Source organism: Panicum virgatum, chromosome 6K (assembly GCF_016808335.1).
Source record: "Panicum virgatum strain AP13 chromosome 6K, P.virgatum_v5, whole genome shotgun sequence".
NCBI classification, from domain to species: domain Eukaryota; kingdom Viridiplantae; phylum Streptophyta; class Magnoliopsida; order Poales; family Poaceae; genus Panicum; species Panicum virgatum.
The window spans coordinates 47,113,402-47,137,030 of NC_053141.1; the positions used below are offsets into that span (position 1 = coordinate 47,113,402).

The window sequence follows — 23,629 nt, forward strand, 5'->3', positions numbered from 1 at the left end:
GGGATACACTTTGCTTGATTTTGCTAACCCTTCTATAGAGCAAATGGCTCGACACTGGTTTGCTTCACACTTTGCTAACCCCAGTGTTGAGACATTTGCTCACGCTTTGTCTCACTACTGATATGCAGGCCGGAGGCTTGGAGAACAGGTGGATCATGGAATACGGTTGTTCGCGCCATATGACCGGGAATGACAAGTGGTTCTCCAGCCTCACCCCGATGTGCTCAAAGGAGTACATTGTGTTCGGGGACAATGGAAGAGGAATGGTACGCGGAATTGGCGCTGTTCGTGTTTTCGATCACTTTACCCTGAGAGAAGTTGCTTTGGTTTCGAACCTTGGGTTCAGTTTGCTTTCTGTTTCGCAACTTCATGATGAGGGGTTTGAAGTTCGCTTCAAGGAGGGTTGTTCTCGTGTTTAGATTCCAGAGGAGATTTGGTTTGCCGGATTTTACCTCGCGATCGGGTTTTCTTGGTTGATTTCTCTGGAACTTCTCTTGGTCCTCCTTGTTGCTTGTTGGCTGGTCCTTTTGATTTGTGGAAGTGGCATAGGAGACTTGGACATTTAAGCTTTGACTTGTTGTCGAGACTTAGCTAACTTGGCCTGATCCGAGGATTGCCCAAATTGAAGTTTGAGAAGGATCTTATTTGCCACCCGTGTCGCCACCAGAAGATGGTTGCCACCTCTCATCCGCCGATTAATCAAGTGATGACCACTCACCCTGGAGAGTTGCTACACATGGACACAGTTGGACATTCTCGGGTGATGTCGGTTGGTGGGAAGTGATACGTTCTCGTGATCACGGATGACTTTTCTCGCTATTCTTGGGTCTTTTTCATGAGAACTAAGGATGAGGCTTTCAATTTTGTTCGAGACTTGATCTTGAGGTTGAAAAACGAGCTACCCCATGCCATGAGAGCGATTCGCGGTGACAATGGCACAGAATTCAAAAATGCTCGTTTTGACACCTTTTGCAGTGATCAAGGTCTTGAACACCAGTATTCTTCCCCCTACACTCCACAGCAGAATGGGGTTGGAGAGCGGAAGAATCGAACGCTGGTTGAGATGAGCATAGGACTCCTAGAAAGTACTGGGCTGAGGCAGTTAACACCGCTTGTTATGTGTCCAATCATATTTTCTTGCGTGCTTTCATGCACAAGACTTCTTATGAGTTGTGATTTGGATGCCAACCCCGTGTTGACCATCTCAGAGTTTTCGGTTGCCGGTGTTTTGTGCTGAATGAAGGAAATCTTGATAAGTTTGAGTCTCGATCGTCTGACGGTATTTTTATCGGTTACGCTTCTCACTCTAGAGCTTACCGTGTGCTGATTATTGATACTAACATCGTCAGAGAGACTTGTGAAGTCACTTTCGACGAGACTGCACCGTGCAATTCTTATGTCTTTGAGGTTGCAGGAGATGATGAGCTCGGCACCCCCATCTTTGAAGATGAGGAGGAAGAAACTGAGGAGGGTGATGCTGCGGTTACCACGCGTGCTGTGGACCCAGCCGCCTCTGCCACGAGCTCGGACGATGATGACGGCCCAGACCCGACTACATCCACTTCCCGGGGGCCGATCGAGGAGGTGACTCAGCCTTCACCATCTGCACCTGAGGAGACACCAGTTTTGGTTGAGGAGGAGGCGACTTCGACAAGGGAAGCACCGCGACACATTCAGCGTCGTCATCCACATCAACAGATGCTAGGTGACCTCAACGAGCGAGTCACAAGGTCTAAGGTAACATGTATCGCTGGCTTTACTCATTCGGCGTTTGTTGCTTCTTTTGAGCCCAAAGATGTTGGACACGCATTTTCTGACTCCAATTGGGTCAATGCCATGCATGAGAAACTCGAAAATTTTGAAAGTAATCTGGTTTGGGTTTTGGTTGAGCCTCCGCCTGCTTGTAACCCCATTGGAACCAAGTGGGTTTTCAAGAACAAGCAAGATGAAGATGGGTTGGTAGTGCAGAACAAGGCTCGACTTGTAGCCCAGGGGTTTTGTCAAAAGGAAGGGATAGATTATGAGGAAACTTTTGCCCCGGTAGCATGCTTAGAAGCGATTCGAATTTTTCTTGCATTTGCTGCTTCCAAGGGTTTTAAAGTTTTCTAAATGGATGTGAAATCTGCCTTCTTAAATGGTTTTATTGAAGAAGAAGTTTATGTGAAACAACCCCCTGGTTTTGAAAATCCCAAGTTTCCAAACCGAGTTTACAAACTTCAGAAAGCTCTTTATGGTTTGAAACAGGCGCCTAGAGCTTGGTACGATAGGCTTAAAAATTTCTTGTTTGCTTAAGGTTTTAAAATGGGATGTGTTGATAAAACCTTGTTCCTCATGCACTCTGGCTCTGACTTTTTGTTGGTTCAGATTTACGTGGATGATATCATCTTTGGTGCTTCTCATGCTCTTGTTTCCAAGTTTTCCGAGCAGATGTTCAGGGAGTTCGAGATGAGCATGATGGGTGAGTTGCAGTTCTTCCTCGAGCTGCAGATCAAGCAAACTCCTCAGGGCACATTCGTCCATCAAGTCAAGTACACCAAGAACTTGCTGCGGAAGTTCGACATGAGTGACTTGTCTCCTCAGCCGACTCCGATCAGCACATCGATGGCGCTTGATGCGGACTTGGACGGCGAGGCGGTGGACCAGAAGGAGTACAGGAGCATGATCGGCTCCCTCCTGTATCTGACGGCGACGCGGCCAGACATTCAGTTCGGTGTCGGCATCTGTGCGCAGTATCAGGCTTCGCCGCGCACCTCCCACAAGCAAGTGGTGAAACGCATCTTCAGGTACCTCAAGTTCACTCCTGAGTTCGGTCTTTGGTATTCTGCGGATTCATCTCTTGTCTTGGTTGGCTTTTCGGATGCCGATTTTGGCGGGTGTCGGCTGGATCGCAAGTCGACTTCCGGCACTTGTCACTTTCTCGGTACATCGCTGGTTTCGTGGTCCTCTCGCAAGCAAGCTAGTGTAGCGCTCTCTTCCACAGAAGCCAAATACGTTGCCGCTGCTAGCTGCTGCTCTGAGATTCTTTGGATGAAACAAACCTTACAAGATTATGGGTTGAGTTTTGATAGGGTTCCCATCTTTGTAGACAACATGTCTTCCATTTGCATTGCAAAGAACCCAGTGCTCCACTCCAGAACCAAACACATAGACATCAGGTTCCACTTCCTGCGAGATAACCATGAGAGAGGCCTCATAGACATGATCCATGTACCATTCGAGAGGCAAACATCAGATATCTTTACCAAACCACTTGAGCATGAGACTTTTGCTCGCTTGCGAGGGGAGCTTGGGGTTTGTTACCCCTTTTAGTTGCTAGTTTTTCTTTGGTTAGCTTTGTAGGGCTTGGTTTTTTTTCTCTTCGTTGTAGGGCTTGGTTTTTCTTTGCTAGTTTTTTACTTGCATTGTACATTTCAGCATTTTTGCATTGCCTCACTTGCACTAGCATTCTTGTATACATTGTTATGACCTCCTAGTGCTTGCTAGTGTGAGTTTATAAACGTGATCATGAATAGCTTGCTCCACTTTGTATATGATATCCTCTGAGTTAAGCTATTTTGATTTGAAAATTTGAAAACATGGTCACCCTGTCTTGGCTACTAGCATGTTAGGGCGTGTTGATATGCTTTGCTATCTTATTCATGCTAGTGTAGCTTCTTGATACTTAACTTGTAAAATTGATAAAATTGCTTGAATTGTGCTTGAAATGGAATGGAAAGATCCAGGTGGGATTGCTTGTCGCACTGATCGAGCTTTCGGGACGGCTCACTTTGCACTTTTGAGAACCCGGGCAAGGCTATGTATGACTGAAACGAGTGTTTTAAGCTTCTGATTGCCTTTGGCATAGACTTGGCCTCGTTGCTAAGTAAAGCATGACAAACTTTCAACCCCTAACATTAATAATTGCTTGATATAATTTGATTGCAAAATGGGTGTTTGCAACATGTTTTGGCTGTTTTTGGCTCAACTGTATGAGTTTGAGTAGCCCTTATTTCCATCCCCTACTTGTTAGTGCTAGATCATGGGTGATGCTTTTATTTCTGCTAAACTGAACTTGCTAAGCTCTAGACATGATTTGATATACCCTGTTGAGCTAGATGCAGGTCTTGTTTATGGATGCACACGTGCTTGTGACTAGATGTTGCTCATATCCTTGTATCCCTGAATGCTTTCACTTACACCTCCTGCATTGCATTCATTGCATAGCATACCTTCAGGGGGAGTCTCAGTTTCAGGGGGAGTTTTAGGTCTGTTTAGCCTTGATGTGTGCACGTGCCAACAAGGGGGAGAAGTTTAGTGATCGAACAAGGGGGAGAATTGTTTGATTTTTGAGAGTTTCAAAAACTTATTGTGCACAGGGCTTTGAGAGTGCATATATGTGGTGAGAGTTGCTCTGATAAAGGGGAAATGCATTTCAGTGGGAGTTTATGCTTTGTTTAGCTCCTGGTTTTCTCTTTGCTTCTGGCATGACTGTGTCGAGCCCTGCCTCTGTCTTTGAGGAGTCATGTTTGTGTTTGATCGATTGCGTCGAGCCGTTGCCCTTGTATTAGGGAATCAATCTTTGCTTGGTCAAGTGACTTGTTCTCGATTCTTTCGAGCTTTTGTCACTTGTTCAAGTTCTTCATCTTCTTTGTTCTTCCCGGTTTTTGCTTCTCTCTTAGTTCGTTTTTGGTTCAATTGTGGTGTGTTGACAATGCACTCATCAAGGGGAGATTGAGGAATGTGGAGTACTCACTCCTGGTTGTGATGAGTGAATTGTCAACCGTGCGGTGTGATCGTGTGCTTGGTCTTTGGTTGCAGGTACACGGGTGTCGAGTGTCGACGGAGAGCTGCCGTGGAGGTGCTGTGACCGATGGACCGTGCGGTGGACGGCGGTGAAGGGCAGCCGGGACTGGAGCTCGGGCCGGGCGGCAGCTGTGGCGTCCACTCCTGGATCGAGGGCGCAAGCGCCGACGGAAGGCTGGTTTCTTTGTTTGCGCCACAAAACCAAGCTGGCGGACGACGGTTGAAGACGCCAAGTCGTGGAGGCACGGGCGTCAGTCTCGGGATTGGCGGAGGAACGGGCGTCGACGGCGTCTAGGGCCTCGTTGCAGGCGAGGAGGTGATGGGCGTCGGGCGGCGTCTAGGGCCGTCAGGAGGCCGAGGCGGGAACGGCGTCCAGGGCCACGGCGTGGAGGCGGGAGTCTTCCCGCGCGTGGAGTTTTGGCGGTTTTCTCAAAACCGGTCACCTACACGGGTTTCGCGAACCCTCCAAAACCGCGGACCGGATCTTCATCCCCAAGGCGGCATCGCGGAGAAGACTTCGACTCGAAGAAAGAACCTTGGCCGTCGGATGAGTCCTTGTATCTCTTTTCGGTTTTGCCCCTACGGGCTTTCTAGTGTCTAGTTAAGTCTATGGGTAGTTTAGTTTTTTAGTACTAGAGTTAGTGGGCTTAAATATCTCTCGCCCACTCTCTCCTCTCTCACCTAGTCCAACCGCCTGCCCCTTCCTCCCGTCGCTCTCTCTCCCTCTCTCTTTGTTCCTCCCTCTTTCTTTCTCTCGGGTAGAATTTCATCCATGGATTCTTGAGACTTTGTACTAAGATTGATCAGGAAAGGAGGCCCTCTCCTCCATGTGCCCTCGGGGCTTTTGAATTTGAATCAATCTTGTACTTTGAATGTCTTTTGTATGATGAATTTTAGTTCTCCCGTTTTGTTCTTTGTGCATGAGATTGAGGGCGGTTTCTAGATGATTTTGTGACTCCTTGGGGTGCTTCTAATCCATCTAGCCTAGTGCTAAATTCCCCGGAATCACGAGCCTCCACGAATCGAAGTTTTTGCGTTCTAGAGAAAACCCCGCTCTTGCTCCGATTTCTTCCGATTCCTCTTAATCCGTGAGGACTTTCGTTGAAATCATTTGGGGATGTGTTCTTGAAGTCATCATATTCATCTCCCCAAAATTTGAGCTCCTTTGGACTTGATTTGATCCCCCAATCATCAAGATTTCCAAAAGTCACAATCTGGAAAAATCGTTTCTGGACACAGGCAAACTTTTTCCTATCACCGGTTAAACCGACGCTTGTGATATGTTGAGTCGGTTCAACCGGTGAGTTGGTTTTTCGCACTTTAGGGTTTTTGGACTTTCTGCTTGGTTACACCGGTGCTTTAGTTCCACGAGCATCGGTTCAACCGGTGAAGCTTTACTAAGCTCTCTCTGTGTGCTGTTTTTGCTCGTTGCACCGGCTTATAGAAGTTCATCAACGTCGGTTCAACCAGTGCTCAGTACAGTTCGTTTTGTTGCCTCTCTGGACAACTACACCGACGCTTGAGTTTGATTTTGTCAGATCATCCGGTGTACTATCGCCGGTTGAACTGACACTGTTTAAACTGTAGCATCGGTTTAACCGGTGAGTGATTCTTATCTGCTGCCGGCTCTGTGACGTCGGTTGAACCGGTGAAGATTTTCTTCGCACATCGGTTTAACCGGTGTTCATATACCGTGCTATCTTTGCTGCTTGCTCTCCGCTCTTAATCCGATCTCTTCGCGGCTTGCTCCTAGAGTTTTTGCTTGGTGTCTAGCTCAGCTATAGCTACACTTTGCACATTCTAGAAGAGAGGGTTTGGGTGTACTCTTGGGACTTGACCAAATCGGTTTCGCTCGTGAATTTTTTAATTGGCTCCCATTCACCCCCCTCTGGTCGCCTTTCCGGTCCCTCATTTTAGTGTCAAAATTACATCATATAGTATGAACTAGGCGTATAGCCCGCGCATTTGCGCGGCTAGTATTGAAAATTCAAAAATTTGCATGTCGTTGTATCGTTACTTAAAAGTTATACTATTTTTTTACCATACATCATTCTGTTTATTATCGTAAATTATGTCTTATTGTTGATTAAAACAATTCAACTATGATCTACGTATAATAACAATTTGATTTGTTGAGCTTTAATAATATTATGCAGATAATTATTCTTATTTTTATTTTATTTTGATTGGTTGTTGTTAGCTTTAGTTTTTATTAATAGTATACATTTGTAACTGATTCATAACTAAATGATATTTTATATTTAATTTTTCATAATGGCATTGGTGAGTGATTTTTAATTAGGCATTGGGGTATTTTAGGCTAATTTTTATCGTAATGGCAGTGGTGGGTAATTTTTATTTTTCTATTTTTTTCCGATTAATGTGGGAATTTTTTGGCCTTCAGAGCGAACGTGGAGGCTCCGTTTGTTGGCCAAATATTAAAATAATAGATAATAAAATTACTTTGCAATTTATGTATAGTTCATAAAACATTATGAAAGTACTAATCGTCCACGACCACGAGCCCGATAGATTGGACCTCGTGTTAGGAGAAGGCCCATGAATCTATGCACACTGGGCCACTCGAGTCTGTTTGTTTACACTTCGGCCACGGCCCTCGTACTCATGCCAGGCTCATTTTGCTCAGCAATCCTATATATTTTTCGAAAGATTTTTTTCTTTCTCATCTTTCAGTGTTTAAGATTCATACAAACTATCTCATCCATTAAATCTTTTCAACCATAACCTTCTTCCTTCTTCCCTTACTCATCACGCGCCGCCGCCCCCGAGCTAGCATGCCCGCCTGCCCGCTGCGAGCTGCTGCTGCTCGCCATCGTGCGCCGCGCGCTGCTGCTCGCGGCCGCGCGCTGCGTGTTGTTGCTGCCCGCGCCCGCGCGTGCTGCTGCTTGCTGCTCCGTGGCCGCGGCTGCTGGCTGTGCGTGGCCACCGCTGCTTGCTGCTGCGGGCACGCGATGCGGCGCCGTCGGAGGAGAAACATCTCGCCGGAGAATTTTCAACATTTTTATTTAGTATTTTCAACATTTTATGTTTCCAATTTTAACATTTTATTTTTACAATTTCAATATTTTTATGTTTCCAATTTTAATATTTTATTTTTACAGTTTCAACATTTTGAAAACTAAATGTTGAACATATTTAATAAAATGTTAAGTTAATCTTATAAAAATGTTGAATATATTTGCATTAAATAATTGGGCCGAAATTGGCTTTAAAAATGGATGGCTTATCAATCTTCTAGAAAGAAGATAGGAGGCCCCCATTTTGTTGGCCATTCAAGTCCCTATCCGAATGCTAAACCTGTATGTGATACAGCTGGTTCGAGCTTTCAGGTCTGGCGAGCCTTTGAGCACACTGACAATCATGCAGACAGGTTATACTGTCTGGCTGGAAAATGGGCTCTCGGCCGTTTGCAAACAATCATCAGTACCATCGACAGTATGAGGGTTCTGCTTATTGTAAAGAAAGATACTTGTTCACATCATATACTGCAACAAGAGCTACATTGGTTTTATGTGACTTGTGAGTACTGGGCTCCAAGTTGGGGAACAAAACAAATTTGAACCAGACCTAGTCAGCAAACACCTGGAAACACAGAATCCAAGTGGTACCGGGCAGAGAAATTTTCCCATGAAATGGTGGCAAACATGCCTGGAGTACAATTGCCCTTAGGTAACCATGCTACATGAAAGAGATTCTCTGACTTGGCGACTACGCCTGGGGTTTATCCTCAGCTTTCCTTGGCTGTCAACAAAAAATAAAAAGTAAACAACTCAGACCTGAGAACATAAAGAAACATGTGCTCAAAATTCAGAACATAAAGCAAGCCATTTCCAGTAGGCACGTCATCCACAACACATAACAGACACTTCAACATAATAACAGAATTTTCATCGTAACGGGATGGAGTAGATTGGTTATAGGAGCAGCATGAATTGGATATATTGGGGTCAGATACAACATGATTGATCAGAACAGTACACATTCCCTTTTGTAGGAATAGGCCATAACAAGCTCAGTTAAAGAATAGACACAAATCTGATCAGATTTCAACTAATTGGCCACCAGCATTATAGCAGCATATATTATATCTCCTACAGCACTCATACAATTTCCTGGAAAATGATCACGCCGGGTCTATGATACATCATCCATTTTAGAAATCACATACATATGCCTATTCGTACGCGTTGCACTACTTGCCTTCAAATATGAAACAGAAAAAGAACGGTCAAGCAGCTGCCAAGGCCAGGGCCAGGGCCAGGACCAGGATATAATACTGAGGCATCTCCCATCAAAACAAATCATTCAAGAATTATGAATCGACAATATCCTGGATAAGTTACTCTGCAGGGAGAAACACATACAGGGGAAACCAAAAAGACACTGACAAACTGTTAACACAAAACAAGAAAAAGGTGGAAATGGTAAGTTCTCTTGATAATCGCATCATATGCCAGTGAGTGAATCGGGCACATATGGAAAGGTAAGGTGCTAAGGATGCTGCTACGCCTACGTAAGCTGATTAAACAAACAAAACTAGAAAGTTCTCTAAACTAAGAACAGATAACTAAACCCTTTCATGTAATCCTTTCACTCCAAACTTAACCTTAAACTTTCTACATAAAACATTCCAGTTCTATGGATGCCTAAGAGTGACTGAACTGAACAGGTAGCAGGGCGACACTGAATTTATATAGCGTTCAACGCAGAGGAGCAACAGACACCCACGCACGCAGGGCGTTCGACAAAATGGGAAATGAAAGGCGGCACCTTGATGCCAGGGAACGACATCCCGAGCTCCTCCTCGGGGATGACGACGGGCCACGTCTCCCCGCCGTCGCGGAACATCTGCTCGGTGTCGATGAGCCGGCCCCGGGCCAGGATCTGGTCCCGGATGCCCTGCGCGGTGGCGCCCTCCGCGGCGACGACGGCCTCCTCGGCGCCGTTGAGATAGGTTACGAGGACCCGCGGCGGCTGCGGCTTGGGGTCCGCCGACGCAGGCGGGGCCGGGAGGCGGCGGAGCTCGACGGAGCAGGCCGGGTTGGAGTCCTTGGCCTTGCGGCCGTTGCACTGCGCCAGGAGCTCCACCGCCGCGGCCTTCCGCGGGTCCAGCGGGCAGTATTCCACCACCACCTTGGAAAGGAACTTGAGCATCTTTCCTCTCGCCGCCGGCGCCGCCGCTTCGCTTCGCTTCGTCCCCGAATGTCTTTGGTGGCGGCGCGAGATTTTGGGCTTGGGTTGGATGCTTGGTTCTCCCAGGAGGCCCAGGGCATGTCGTGGGTATTGGGGCCGAAAGACCGAACGGAGGCCCTGTTTGCTGGGTTTTCTAAGAAAAAAAATGTAAAGGTCAATCCTTAGAGAAAGTCCTAAAAAACTCCACATTCAAAACGAAGTCCCGAAAAATCTGGTATCCGTGCCATATAATTGAACAGACGGAAAAGAAAAATCTCCTGCAAGTTTGCAACTTTGCCCATCACTTGCACTTGCACGTGATGTGTTGAGAGCTAGAGATGCACAAGAATAGGAAAATGGAGGTTTCAGTGAAGTGTATGATATCCATCTTTCTTAATTTATATATAGAAATAAAACATCAGATCCACTTGAAGCATTCGCGGAGTAGACGGACACATGGACACACAGACTGAGACTAGGCGGAGTAGAGCTCCGGCCTGGACAGCCTCGGGGTCGGCACGGCCACCAGCGGCGTGGCCTTCTTCATCACGATCGCGAACCTTTCCTCCATGTCCAGCCGCGCTCCCGCCGGCAGCTCCCAGTCGAACGCCTGCAGCAGCATGGCCAGCGAGTAGGCCGTCATGCGGTCGGCCATGGCGATCCCCGCGCAGATCCTGCGTCCGGACCCGAACGGCAGGTAGTCCAAAGTCCAGCTTCCGCCCGTCGCCGCCGCCGGGGAGGAACCGCTCCGGGACGAACTCCGCCGGGTCCTCCCACACCGCGGGGTCCCTCATGATGGCCCACACGTTGACGAACACGCGGCTGCCCGCCGGGACGCGGTAGTCGGCGACGGTGGCGTCGGCGTCGGGGCAGTGCGGCACCATGAGCGGCAGCGCCGGGTGCAGCCGCAGCGTCTCCTTGAGCACGGCGTGCAGGTAGGGCAGCTGCGGGAGGTGCGCCTCCTCCACGACGGCATCCCGGCCCACCACCCCGTCCAGCTCCTCCCGCACCTTGGCCAGCAGCCGCGGCGCCCGCATGAGCTCCGCCATGGCCCACTCCACGGTGTTGGACGTGGTCTCCGTGCCGCCGACCACCATGTCCATGAGCAGGGCCTTGACGTTGGTCATGGTGAAGGCGGCCTTGCCGTCGCCGCCTTCCTTCTCGAGCTTGAGCATGTACTCCAGGAAGTCCGGCGCCGCCGGGGGCTCGCCGTCGGCCTGGTCGGCCCTGACCCTCTGGTCGATGATCCTGGCGAACATCTGGTTGAAGCGCTCCTTGAGTACGTCGGACTTTCTGCGGATGCCCTGCAGGTCGAAGCGCGCGAGCGCCGGGAAGAAGTCGGAGACGTTGGGCGCGCCGAGCATGTCGGTGATCTCGGCGACGAGGTGGCGGAACTCCTTGCCGACCTTGGCGCGCTCGGCGTCGCTGCCGATGGTGCCCCCCCAGAGCGTGGCGGTGATGACGTTCATGGTGGCGAGGAACATCTGCGCGCCGACGTCGACGGGGGCGGCGGCGGCGGCCTGCGCGTGGAGGTGGCGGAGCGTGGCCCGGAACTCGCGGTCCCGGAGCGCGCGCACGGCGTCGAGCCCCGCGGGGCTGAGCATCTCCCGGACGCAGACCCGGCGGAGGAGGCGCCAGGTGGGGCCGACGGGGTTCCAGACGATGTTCTGGCCGCCGCCGTAGGAGATGGAGCGCGCGGCGTCGGGGACGTCGCGGCCGGAGAAGAGCAGGTCCTGGTCGCGGAGCACCTCCCGGGCGAGGGCGGGGGAGGTGACGACGACGCCGAGCTTGGAGCCGAGGCGGATGGAGAAGATGGGGCCGTACCGGGCGGCGAGGCGCGCGAAGTAGGCGTGCAGCTGCGGGTCCAGCGACGGCAGGCTGCCCACGAGCGGCAGGCCCCTCGGCCCCGGCGGAAGGGTGTTGCTGTTGTTGCCGCGGCGGCGCAGGGCGGCGAGGTAGAGGAGCGCGAGCGCGGCAGTGGAGTCCATGGCCAGCGCAGGTCAACGCGCTCACGGTGCTTCCGGCTTCCGGGAGAGACAGAGGCTGGGAGCTAGGGATGTGTCATGCAGGGTTCAAACTTTCCGGCGGAAAACCGCCGGAAAACCGGAAAATTTTCCGTTTCCGTTAGTAGCCGGAAAATGAAATTCCGATATTTTTCGCAATTTTCCGTTTTCAAATTTAAAAATTCAAAAATATTTGTAAAAAATTGGGAAAAAATATGATAAAAAACTAGGTGTTCTTCTGAGCAAATAGGACTAGAACACACTCAAATCTAAAATCATTTGCTAGGCTAAAATTGCATTTTAGTTGAAAAACAAGGTTATTTGTAGTCTAATGAGGTAGGATTTATAGCTTTTTAATATCCGTACTATCAATGGGTTAAAAGAATATACCTTTTGAATGGAATGAGAGGTCTCCTTTATTTATCCTTACACTTTCATCATATCTTCATTAATTATTAAGTACTACGTGATATACATAAACATTGTTTATTGGATTGAACTTGGGTTTTTATATAGACTATGCAATTTATGTATTATAAACTTATATTATGGTCTATGCAATTTAAGTTATTGTGATAAATTTAGTTTTCATGCATTTTATTTGTGATTTCATGTGACAATATACTTTTGTTATGAATAATTTGTGTGTAATATATTTAATATGCATTGTACATTGCAATATACAATAGATACAAAAAAATATTCTATTAAATTATTTAATTCTTCATATGTTTGGAGCATTTGTAGTAAAAAAATGACATTTTCCACCAGAAAGCCCGGAATTCCGCCGGAAAGTAGCGGAATTCCGCCGGAAAGTAGCGGAATTTCGCCCGGAATTTCCGGAATTCCGTTTTTTAAATTTGAATTCACATTCCGTTCGGAAAATGCGATTTTCGGCGGAATTTCGTCCGGAATTCCGTTTCCGGTGATCGGCGGGATTCGTAAAAAAAACAAAAAGGTGAACCCTGGTGTCATGTGATGCGACCGATGCAAGGTGGGTGGGAGATTGATGGGGGGCGGCCGGCCGGCGGGCGGCGGTAGCCGGCAGTAATTTATGGGCATGTGTTTATGTGTTTAGTTCATTTTGTAAAATAATTTTGCAAAAGAATCTTAGTCATTTGAAGTACTAAATGAAGTCTATTTGCAAATTTTTTTTACATAAATGGGTTGTAAATCGCGAGACGAATATAATGATGCTAATTAATCCATGATTAATTAATAATTAACGGATGGTTACTGTAGCATCACTGTTGCAAAAATCATGGATTAAGTAGACTCATTAGAATCGTCTCGCGATTTACAGCTCATTCATGCAAAAAATTTTGTAAATAGACTTCATTTAGTACTTCAAATTAGTAAGATTCCTTTTCACTTTTTTTTGGGAATATAAGATTCTTTTTCACTCTAATGTGTTTACCGTTTTTTGTGTTTCCATGTAAAGACTAAACAGAGCCTATACCGGACGGAAGGCAAGGCAAGATGGGGCAGGCAGAGGCATCTGGTCGTGTGGACGGCAGCACCCAGAAGTGGAGGTGCGGGCGTTATTCGCGGGGCCGGCAGGCGCATCTTGAATTGAAACTTACGGTACGTCGTATCAAAATTTTAACATATAATTTGATATTTAATACAATCTAAAAAAATTTGTGCATAATAAAAAATTACACGAGTAATTCGGTATACATGTAATTAGGTTCAATACTTGCATAGATTATAATATAAATAGTAGAAGCATATTAAAGATGTGTTTGGTTGAGCTGTGATTTTTAAAAAAGTTGTTGTGAGCTGTGGGCCATGGAAAAATAACTGTGAAAAAATTAGAAGGCCATTTGATTGGACAGCTGTAATTTTTTTTTATCAAAAAATTGTTAAGAGAACCCACATATCATCCACAATCATCCGATGCGGCCCTCTCGAGGAAGGGGAGCGGCGTGGGAAGGGCGCGGAGCCTCAACGACGATGAGAGCAGAGACACACGCTCATCAGAGCAGGGCCGCACCCGCCAGACAAAGCTTGTTGTGCGCTGGCGGGAGGGGAGGTGAGGGGCGCCCAGGAAGCGGTCGCGAGTGGGAGGAGAGAGCGACGTAAGAAAAAGAACACAAACCGGTATCTACATAATCAATGGCAAGTGTGTAATTTGTATACCCAACAGCCAGTAAAAATAGGAGAAAGTGTTTTTGGATCTGTACTAGTGAAAAGCTGGCCGCTTTTGGATATGTACTAGTGAAAAACTGGCTTTGGAAAAAAAAATGTTGCCACTGGTAGAAGCAAGACTAATTTTAAAAGATTGTAAACTATATCATAAACCTTATGTCTCCCAATTTGAATTAGAACTGAGAGGTCAACAAGATTGGTAAGACCTATGAAGCTGTCCTCATGTCTAGTGTCATCAGTATAATTATCAAATTGTACTTCAAATTTTATTAATCCCAGTTAAAAAATCATTAGAAAGAGAAGTGCTGGCTTAGGCTATCTCCAACCATTCCCCCATCCAACTCCCCCCAAACGTACTATATTTTACTACCTCCCTCCAAAAGATTCCTCCCCCTATAACTCTTTTTCTCCAACCATTCCCCCCATATCTATTCCCTCTATATACTATCACTCATTAACTAACTATTTATTTATCATTTTTGAATTTAAAAAAATCATATATTATTTATACTGTTATAATACACATTATCATCATGTTACGGGACTCAAACGAGATTAATATCTTGAATAAATGATGTGATTAGAGTATAGAGGGAGATGTGATCTCCCTCTATACATAGGAGGAGATTCATCTCTCCCCCTACGTAGGGGTAGCTGTGGAGGGAGCTGTTGGAGCGCTCGCTCCCCCAGCCCCTACGTAGGGTGGGGGCGTTTTAGGGGGCTCCGTTGGAGCTCGCCTTAGAATATGCCACGGCATACCTGCCACCCACTGGGTCCGCCACCCGCAGGGCGGGCCGAGCCGCCGGCGCACAAAGACAAGGAGGGGCAGCCGCCGGTGGAACCCGTCTGATCTTTCTCTCCGCCACACCAAAAATCGCCTCGCCGGGTACCGGGTTTGCCAGATCCGTGGTTGCGACCCGATGCCCACCCGAGCGGTGTCCTGTAGCAACGTGGGCAGTGCCGGTCTCGCCGGGCGCGACGACGACGTAGGCGGTTAACGGTTTCTTGACGGACGGAATAAGTAACCGCAGATGCTATGCTCAGTGTTTTGCTATGCGTCACGACGGCTGGTGCGGGCAAGCACGGGGTTGGAGGATCAGACTATAAGATAAGACTTGATCTACTTCATTCGTCTCAAAATAATTGCAACTCCAGAGTTCAAAATTGATCCCAAAAAATTGCAACTTGACCTAGACAACACAATTTTCAAAAGATTACAACTAACATCTCATCCACTCATCACAAAAGGTAAGTGGCATTTCTATAATTCTACATCTACCATTGGTTTGCGTTTGTGTTTATTTTGGGACGGAGGGAATACTTCTTTCGTTTAAAAAATTTCTAACTTAAGTTTAACCAAATTTCTAGTAAATAATATTAGCATTTAGATCTTCAATAAATTTAAATTTAATTATATTTATTTTGTATCATGAATATTACTTTTTTATAATTTTAGTTAACGTTCAAACTGTCTAACTCATCAAAACCAAGAATTGTTTTCTTTTATTTATGGATGGAAGGATTTTGTGGACGGAGAAAGTAGGTGATTGGTTTTGTGGGCCGATGGTTTTTTGTTTTGTCCATGGCAGTGATTGGTGGATCGAAACGACGAGCATGAACCATGGTGGTGAATGCACCCGGTGAGTATGAGAGCCTTTTTTTCTTTTTTATATTTAAAAATATAAAATTTCAAAAATATATGGCAGTTTCAAGAAATTACAAAAATGGACCCTTGTCGCCCATGGGGGGCGACAGGCCCCCTGGGCGGCCTGTCGCCCAGGCAACGGGCGACATGGACCTTTCTATAATTTTTTTTGAACAGGTCCCTGGCGGGGGACGTGGTGCAGGGGGGCCGGTCGCCCCCCCCCCAACGGGCGACAGCCCCCCCAATGGTTCTCTAAAATTCCTCATTCTATTCTCTAAAATTCCAGAAAAATAGAAAAAAGAAGAGAGGGGTGAGAAGAAGGAAAGCGGCGAAGCCCTGCCGAAGTGCGCATCTGTGATCTGCAGGTATTAACGTTTGGCATTTCATTGTGATTTTCTTATGAATCAGAGTAGAAGTAATCTTTATATATTGAAATATTGGATCATAATCTTAGAATAATAGTAGCTATTGTTATTTCAGCATTTCGCCATGGCTGCCTCCAATTTTGGAGGTTTTTTCTGGACCGAAGAGAAATCTACTATAATACTTGATATCGTGAAAGATCTTGTGCTTAGAAAGAAGTTGGATCCACTTGCGGATGGTACGATAGAGATGGTTATGGCCAAAGTATTAGGGTTTCAAGTTTGCACACTGTTTCATGGTATTACAATGCAAGATCTAAAGGGACACCTGCTAGAACGCCGTAAGGTATACATGTGTATATGTGAACTTATGAATCATCCTAATGTTATTGAATTCTTAGAAAGTACTGCTAAGATATGGATGCGGCCAGAGATGTATGAGATACACATTAAGATAACTTTCATTCAGATCTAATATTTAAATGTATATTTAATTCATATTTTTGAAACTATAATATTATTCTATATTTATATGCAAGGATTTTCCTGAGGACACGGAGCTTATTAACAAATCAATACCCAATTTCCGTAAATTGGTATTAATCTTTGGTGGCCCTATGTCTCAAACTAGACGAAGAAGGTGCCGAAGATCGTCAGGTAATACAACTTTGCGTCCGCATGAACAGAGATCCGGAAGTTCATCAAGTCATACTGCACCACCTGCATCACGAACTTCTGATAACCTCGACGACGACCAAGATGACTTCATGCCACCCAAACCATGGCCTCCAAGACCTGATCAGCGAACCGGAGGTTCGTCCAGTCATACTCGACCACCTGTAGCACCATCTTGTGTTACCTGGGACGACGACGATGATTTCATGCCCCCCAAACCTTGGCCTCCAAGACCTGATCAGGGAACCAGAGGTTTGTCCAGTCGTAACGCACCACCTTCAGCACCATCTTGTGTTAACTGGGATGACGACGACGATGATTTTATGCCCCCCAAACCTTGGCCTCCAAGATAGGATCAGAGAACCGGAGATTCGTCCAAGTCTTCAAATTCTCATGCATCACCACCCTATGAGAACTCGGATGACGATGTAGATGATTTCATGACATGATATATGATATGTGTTTGTACTGAACATGGAAGTTTGCATTTGTTGTGTATAAATAAATGTTAGTTTATGATTTCAATGTCTATAATTCGTACGTAATGGAAAATGCGCGAGAGAACAGATGCGTATGCATGAAAAGTAGTTAATAACAACGAGAAGACAACATCATTGGTACCATAAGACATAAACGTTCGGCCACTATGTCATTACAAAGAAACATACGAGATACAAACATAAGTCATATCTAGCCACCCCGACGGTGTCGGACCCTCTTCGCCCTCTGCTGGGCATGGACATGGCTCTGTGAGTAGGTGTGACGATCTGGAGACCTCATTTGTCGCTGAGGACGCAAAGAAGGCTGTGGTGTCTGCTGCTGAGAGTAACCAAGTGGTGCTCCTCCTATCTGTGAAGAGCCCAAGACATCGGGGTCACCTTGCTCCGCGGGTGAGAGGGAAGTGAAGTTGTCAAGATCTTCTAAGTTAAAGCCACCGCTATCTGGAACGAACGTGTCTGAGACGAACCCTGCGTAATATGTAAATGTGAACCAACATATGTTGCGTCTTAACTTTGTGAAAAAAATGAGAGTGCTATATACCAGGTTGTGCTGAGGAAGAAGGTCCGACGCCCGCATCTGGATAGAATCCTACGCATAAAAAACTTGCACGTCAGCGTACACTATTGTAGTTCATAGTAACATGTAGAAAATGACATATGAATCATAAGCTAACCTGGGTAGGCTGATGTCGATGGCGGCGGTCCCATCCCTGGGTACGGTCCCCCAACTGGCGCTGTCCCTCCAAACATTCCCATCCCCTGCTGTGGGACGAAGTAGGATCCTTGTTGGCCCCAATGGCCAGTATAGCCGAAGCAAGAAGAGGGACCGAATCCTGTTTGTGTCGATTAGTAAAAGTATAGCAAAAACCGATATTATTTAAATTCAGTATCTACGTTACCTGCAGTAGTGTTCCACTGGCGTCCCTAATCTGGCTGAGAGGTCGGCTCGTGCGTTGTCGCCGGACACGGGAACGATGTCGAGGCCTGGGACGATCCTTGGCTCTCTTCATAGTCCACACAGCTACCAAAATCGTGCAGTACTTTACGCAAGTGGTCACGATGCCTGGACCATGCCTCTCTCTGCTCAACCTGGGTCATAGGAGAACCGTGATCCACCCTCGTGAGGTAAGTGGAGCAGGTTGTCTCCATCATGTTGCAAAGTCAAAACTGCATTCATTTTAGTAATGGAAAATTTACTTGCATACTGAATAATATTATGAATTTGAATCCATTCGCAAACACTATAAAGAGACTCACCGCGCCAGCTAGTGCTTCCACGTGGTGCTTGGCGTAGCCATCCCGAAGACTCGCCTAGTGTGGCTGTGGGTTCGTGTCTGGAAAGACCAAACGAGCCCGAGTCCGAGGCAAGTACCAGGTGAGGTAAGCCCTGAAAGAGCTGTCTGTGTGTGGTCCTGTCGGCTCGACCACATCCTCATCTGCATCGTCCCATTGCTCCAACCACGGCTGCATCGTGGTGAGCCAAACGGCTGAGCACAGCATGCCACTCCTCTACAACCTACAAACGTGGTAGACAAAAAATCGTTAGATTCGATATGATTGAATAATACAAGTGCATTCATAATTACCTGTGGTTGTGCCGTTCGACTCGGTCCAAAGCCGTGGCCACCGGAAACTCCTGTCGCTGTCCAAACTGTCTCATGACCCTGTGCGGGCAATGCGCCTCAACTGCGATGTCGTAAACAAGGACGGCTGTAGTAAGCCACATGCCCGCATTCGCAGAGTAGTGTGGAGACAGGCCTAAAGGTGCACGTCTCGCCACCGCCTCTGGGGTGTATGGTTCCCAGATAACGTCCTCTGGAGTCAGCATATCCAGCTCCGACACGAACTCAGGATATGCGCGCCTAACCTGGGCATGCGCCCAAGATCTCAGCACATCGAAACATATGAAATTAATAATGAGCTTCACGTATCGAGTAACTAACCAAGAAAGAAGTAGAGTTTCCGTGAATGTACCTGACGCCAGTTCTAGAGGGTACCCATCGTGGGCCAACCCTCCTCGTCGTCGCCGTACAAGATGTCGTGGTATGGCTCCTGGCTCACGATAGGGCGACCAACCGATATCCTCTCGTACGACCAAAGCTGAAGCAGGAGTGGGCACCCCGAGAAAATAGCCTCACCATCGGTCTTGCTGCATCCGTCGCAGAATCCATGATAGGTGGCCGCCAATACCGCTGAACCCCAGCTGTAGGGCGGTAAGTCATCCTCTGCATCCGCAATCTCTCGTGCGTACGAAAGTAGGATCCTGTCGACTGAGTTGCCATGGGTGTTGTTGAATATGATGTAACCAAACAACCATAGCAGGTAGGCCTCCAGTGATCTAGTCACACTATACTCGTCCACATCCGCATCCAACTGGGTAGGCTGCATACACAAATATGATGTACGATTTAAACTCAAAATGAAACATATGAATTTTAAAAACACAGTGTAAAGATGAATCGAAATACGTACTGTAAACTGTAGCAACCAGGTCTTCGAAGGACCTGCGGCTTGCGGGTGCGGGTTGATCGGTCCTGCTGCTGCCACGCGCTGTACCGGAGCAAAGCGCTCCTCCAGGTCATCCTTCCACGAAGCCGGCACCACGCGCGGACTTACGGCCTCACCGACTATAGGGAGACCCAGTAGGTAGGCCACGTCCTGCAGCGTCGGAGTCAGCTCCCCACATGGGAGGTGGAATGTGTGAGTCTCCGGCCTCCATCTATCCACTAGCGCCGTCAGGAGGGATCGGTCGAGCTTCACAATCCCACCCTCCATAAGACGGCCCAGAGTAAGTAGACCGCACTCACATAACCTGAAACAATGGAACAAACGAAGAAAAGTGAGTACAAATATTACAAATATTATAAAATAAACAATGGAACTAACATATAAAATTTAAATACATACCTTTCGACCCAATCTTGGTGTATAGAGATGACCTCTCCTGGTGGACGCGGTCGTAGCACTCCAAGGGCTCGGTGCTGAACTGCTGCGGCGAAAGACCAGTGGCTCGCTTCGATAACAGGGTCTAGCAACGAGCCCATACCTGCATTAAAACATTCAAATAGGGTTGCACGATTAGTTCAAAGGTAAACATACGTATAGAAACACATTCAACAATATAACACCTTATATGTTTTGGATTGTGCCACCAAGCAACAGCACCGAGTAGACAGAATGAACTTACAATGACTTAAATCACGACACTGAGTGCCTTCCACGAGCAATTCTCGGCAATGGTGGTCTGAACGTAGGAGGTGCTCCATCTGTTTGATTTCCAGAAGGACCAGCGTCTGCATCACCGTGAATTGCATTCTGATGACACCTTTTGTAGTTGTGACCCAATGCTCCACATTGGCTGCAACGCTTTTGTGCCTTACTTGCCTCGGACTCGTGAAGCGTCCCCTCATATGAGAGAACTTAAATGTGATACAAAACACTAGTCCCAGGAGGCTGATGCCACATTTATTACATCAGATGGTTCATAACCGTACAAACCTTGGAGGACACTCGATACAGATAATGATAATAAGTAACCAGGCTACTACATAGCACCAGAGCGCGACCCACATGGGATCCAGCTCGGGCTCAGAGTATTGCGACAGCGAAGGCATCTCGACAGGGCCGGTTCCACAGGCAAGGTTGGGTGCAGAACGATAACCCTACTCAGCGTCGTCAGGTACGAAGTCTGGGTCTTCTTCTGTAAAAAGTAAGAATGGGGTGAGTACAAACGTACTCAGCAAGTCCAACCACACCCACGGAGGGGGTTATATCAGAATAACATGTACGGGTAAAACAAGGATAAGGTTATGGCTTAATTTGCAGAAAGCTCAATATTATGTAGGGGTTCATTTAGCAGAAAACATTTCTAAAACTAGTTTTTTTGTAATGGATAACGCGGAGTTTAAGTTTTAAATCTGCTACCGGACTCCCCGTCTGTCGTAGCACACGGCACAACTGCCGGACACAATTCCAAAACAATTCACGCTAGCCCATCCCAAGAAACACTAGTTATGTGACCACACCGTAACTCGCCCAATACCGTGGGCACGGCTATTCGAATAACTTTTAACTCTACAGAGGTGTGCAACTTTACCCACAAGCGGGTTACCACAACACGAACACCATAGTGTCGGTGTAGATCCCGACATAGCCATTACCCACCTTAGCTAGACCTGATTCGTCATCACGGGATTCACCAAGGGGTCATCGACCTAACTCTGAGGTATAACCGGGGTATAAGTCACACTGAGCATATCCCTGCTCCTTGGTCACCCGTTGCTCTCAGCCCTCCTGATGGCTATCACATCAACCAGTGGGGTTTATGCTAAGCCGTTGCCCATTCAACGGTCGAGTGGTTTGCACGACAGTGGAGTTAGGTGAGATGACACACCAACTCGGTCCTTAGATACGACAAGATGAATATCTCCCTTCCTTGCCCTGCCACACTGGCACGAGCACACCAAATGGCAAATCCGTAGAAATGCCATCCATCCCGTCTGAACTTTCTTTACAAAAACACCACATTTATCCCTCCCCACATACGCACACATTTTCTTTATAAAACAAGTAGTATTATGAGTAAAGTCCTAAGCGTTCTAATATCGATTAACATCCAAGCAAAATCAGACATTAATCTCGGTGTCAAGGAATGGTCATCACAAATCAAGGGGTGGCTATCCAACCGTGTTTTCATGCAAGCAAAACATATGCAATTTTATAAAGCAGGCTATTGGGTTGTGTTTATAAAAACTAGGACAGAAACATGCATCAAAGGATGGGATTGAACTTGCCGTCTTCGTAGCCTTCGGGGAGGTCCTGTCCTTCGGGCTCGGGGTCGCGGAACTGGTCCTCGCTCCCTTGCTCACAGTACTGCCTGTTAGCGGGCTCTCCTTCGTTCACACCGTGATCTACGACGCAAACAAACAAGCACACAATCAAGACTCAGAAATAAAAGTTTATCGTTGAGCTCGAATCGGGAACACATAAAATATGGAGATAGAAGTAACATCTTTGAGTGGTTTGCTAAAGGTATGGCCCAAAATTATATTAGAAATGGTATGGTAAAGTTTGGGGTCGATCGAAGTTGTTTTGGCGCATGAAATGATAGGTTAATGGGGTGTTTAGGGTCTAAATAAGGGTCCAGGGACCTGTTTGTAATTAGTTCTGAGATAACAGGGGCTTGGTTGGAATTTTAGTAAACTTCAGGACCACTCTGGAAAGGTATAGGAGTACGTTCGAAATTAAGTTTATAGTGGAAGGGTCTATTTGGAATATATAACAATGGAAGGGTTTCTTTTGAAAAGGGTTAGAAGAATGGGAGGGCTCTTGAGGGAATAGAAGAAGGCCCAGGGGGTTTTGAGCAAATTGCCCCTCTCCTTCTTCTTCCCCTCAACCAGAACAAGGGATGGGGAGGGCGGCACTCGGCGCCGGCAATTCGGCGGCGTGGGGGCTCGGCGGCGGCTCGGGGTAGGGGGAAAAGGGAGAGGGACCTGCGGGGAGTTGATTCCCTGCCTCACCTCGGGCGGGGGTGGCGCGTAGAGGTGGGGCGACAGGAGCGGGCGGCGGCGGCACTAGCGGAGTGCGGTGGCGGCGCTGGAAGCCTTGGGGAGGAGCAGGCTATGGCGGTCGGGGACGAGGGGCTGGAGGGCGACGCCGGGCCTATTTATAGCGGCGGGGAGGCAGTGGGGAGGCCGAGCGTGGCGGTGGCGGGTAGGTGTGGCTGGTGGCGAGTTCAGCGGGGCGCCTTAATGGTGTTCCGACCGATTGCGGCCGTCGTGGAGCGGCGCACGCGGCGAGGCGGGACATGATGCGTCGGGCAGGCTTGGCGGGCGGGCCCGCGGTGCTGGGTGAGCATAGGGCGGCCGGCGGCGAGGCAGGGCGTCAACGACGGGCGGCGCGGGCACGCGCATGTGGCACGGCAGGGCGCTCAGCGACATCACCTCTTGGCGTCATGCGCGTGTGCCGCGGCGCGGGCAGCGGCGGTGCTCGGTGCGCGGCGCGCGGGCAGGGGCGGTGCTCGGTGCGCGGGGGAGGCACGTGGGCGCCGGGCGAGTGGGTCCGGGCGGCGTGGTGCGGCCGGTGCGGGCACGCGTGAGCACGGCCGGGCAGCCGTGGCGTGGCGTGGACGCGCGGCTCGGCGTAGCGCGGTGCACTGCCGGGAGCGGTGGTGTGCGAGCGGGGCAGGCGGGGTTGGGACGGGGCGCGGCTCAGGGCGGCTTGGCGCGGCGCGGTGCACGGCCGGGAGCGGTGGTGCGCGAGCGGGGCAGGAGGCGTGCGGGAGCAGAGGGCCGGCCGAGTCGTGCACGCTCAGGGAGG

The 23,629-nt window shown here is 48.1% G+C and overlaps 2 protein-coding genes and 1 long non-coding RNA gene across 3 annotated transcripts; all 3 read right to left on the minus strand.

The window, feature by feature from the left end:
* Window positions 1-8,223: 8,223 nt before the first annotated feature.
* LOC120713762 lies at window positions 8,224-10,080 on the minus strand. The gene is made up of 2 exons (XM_039999734.1): window positions 9,574-10,080; window positions 8,224-8,544 (listed from the first exon to the last, which is right to left on the minus strand). The coding sequence occupies exons 1-2, from the start codon at window positions 9,955-9,957 to the stop codon at window positions 8,512-8,514; spliced, it is 417 nt and encodes a 138-aa protein (XP_039855668.1). The 5' UTR covers window positions 9,958-10,080; the 3' UTR covers window positions 8,224-8,511.
* A 370-nt stretch (window positions 10,081-10,450) lies between these two features.
* Window positions 10,451-11,963, minus strand: LOC120713586 (flavonoid 3'-monooxygenase CYP75B137-like). The gene is made up of 2 exons (XM_039999516.1): window positions 10,720-11,963; window positions 10,451-10,649 (listed from the first exon to the last, which is right to left on the minus strand). The coding sequence occupies exons 1-2, from the start codon at window positions 11,961-11,963 to the stop codon at window positions 10,451-10,453; spliced, it is 1,443 nt and encodes a 480-aa protein (XP_039855450.1).
* Window positions 11,964-17,743: 5,780 nt separating this feature from the next.
* On the minus strand, window positions 17,744-18,086 carry LOC120713763. The gene is made up of 3 exons (XR_005691265.1): window positions 17,986-18,086; window positions 17,853-17,900; window positions 17,744-17,779 (listed from the first exon to the last, which is right to left on the minus strand). It is a non-coding gene; the product is annotated as an uncharacterized LOC120713763 (long non-coding RNA).
* Window positions 18,087-23,629: the final 5,543 nt, after the last annotated feature.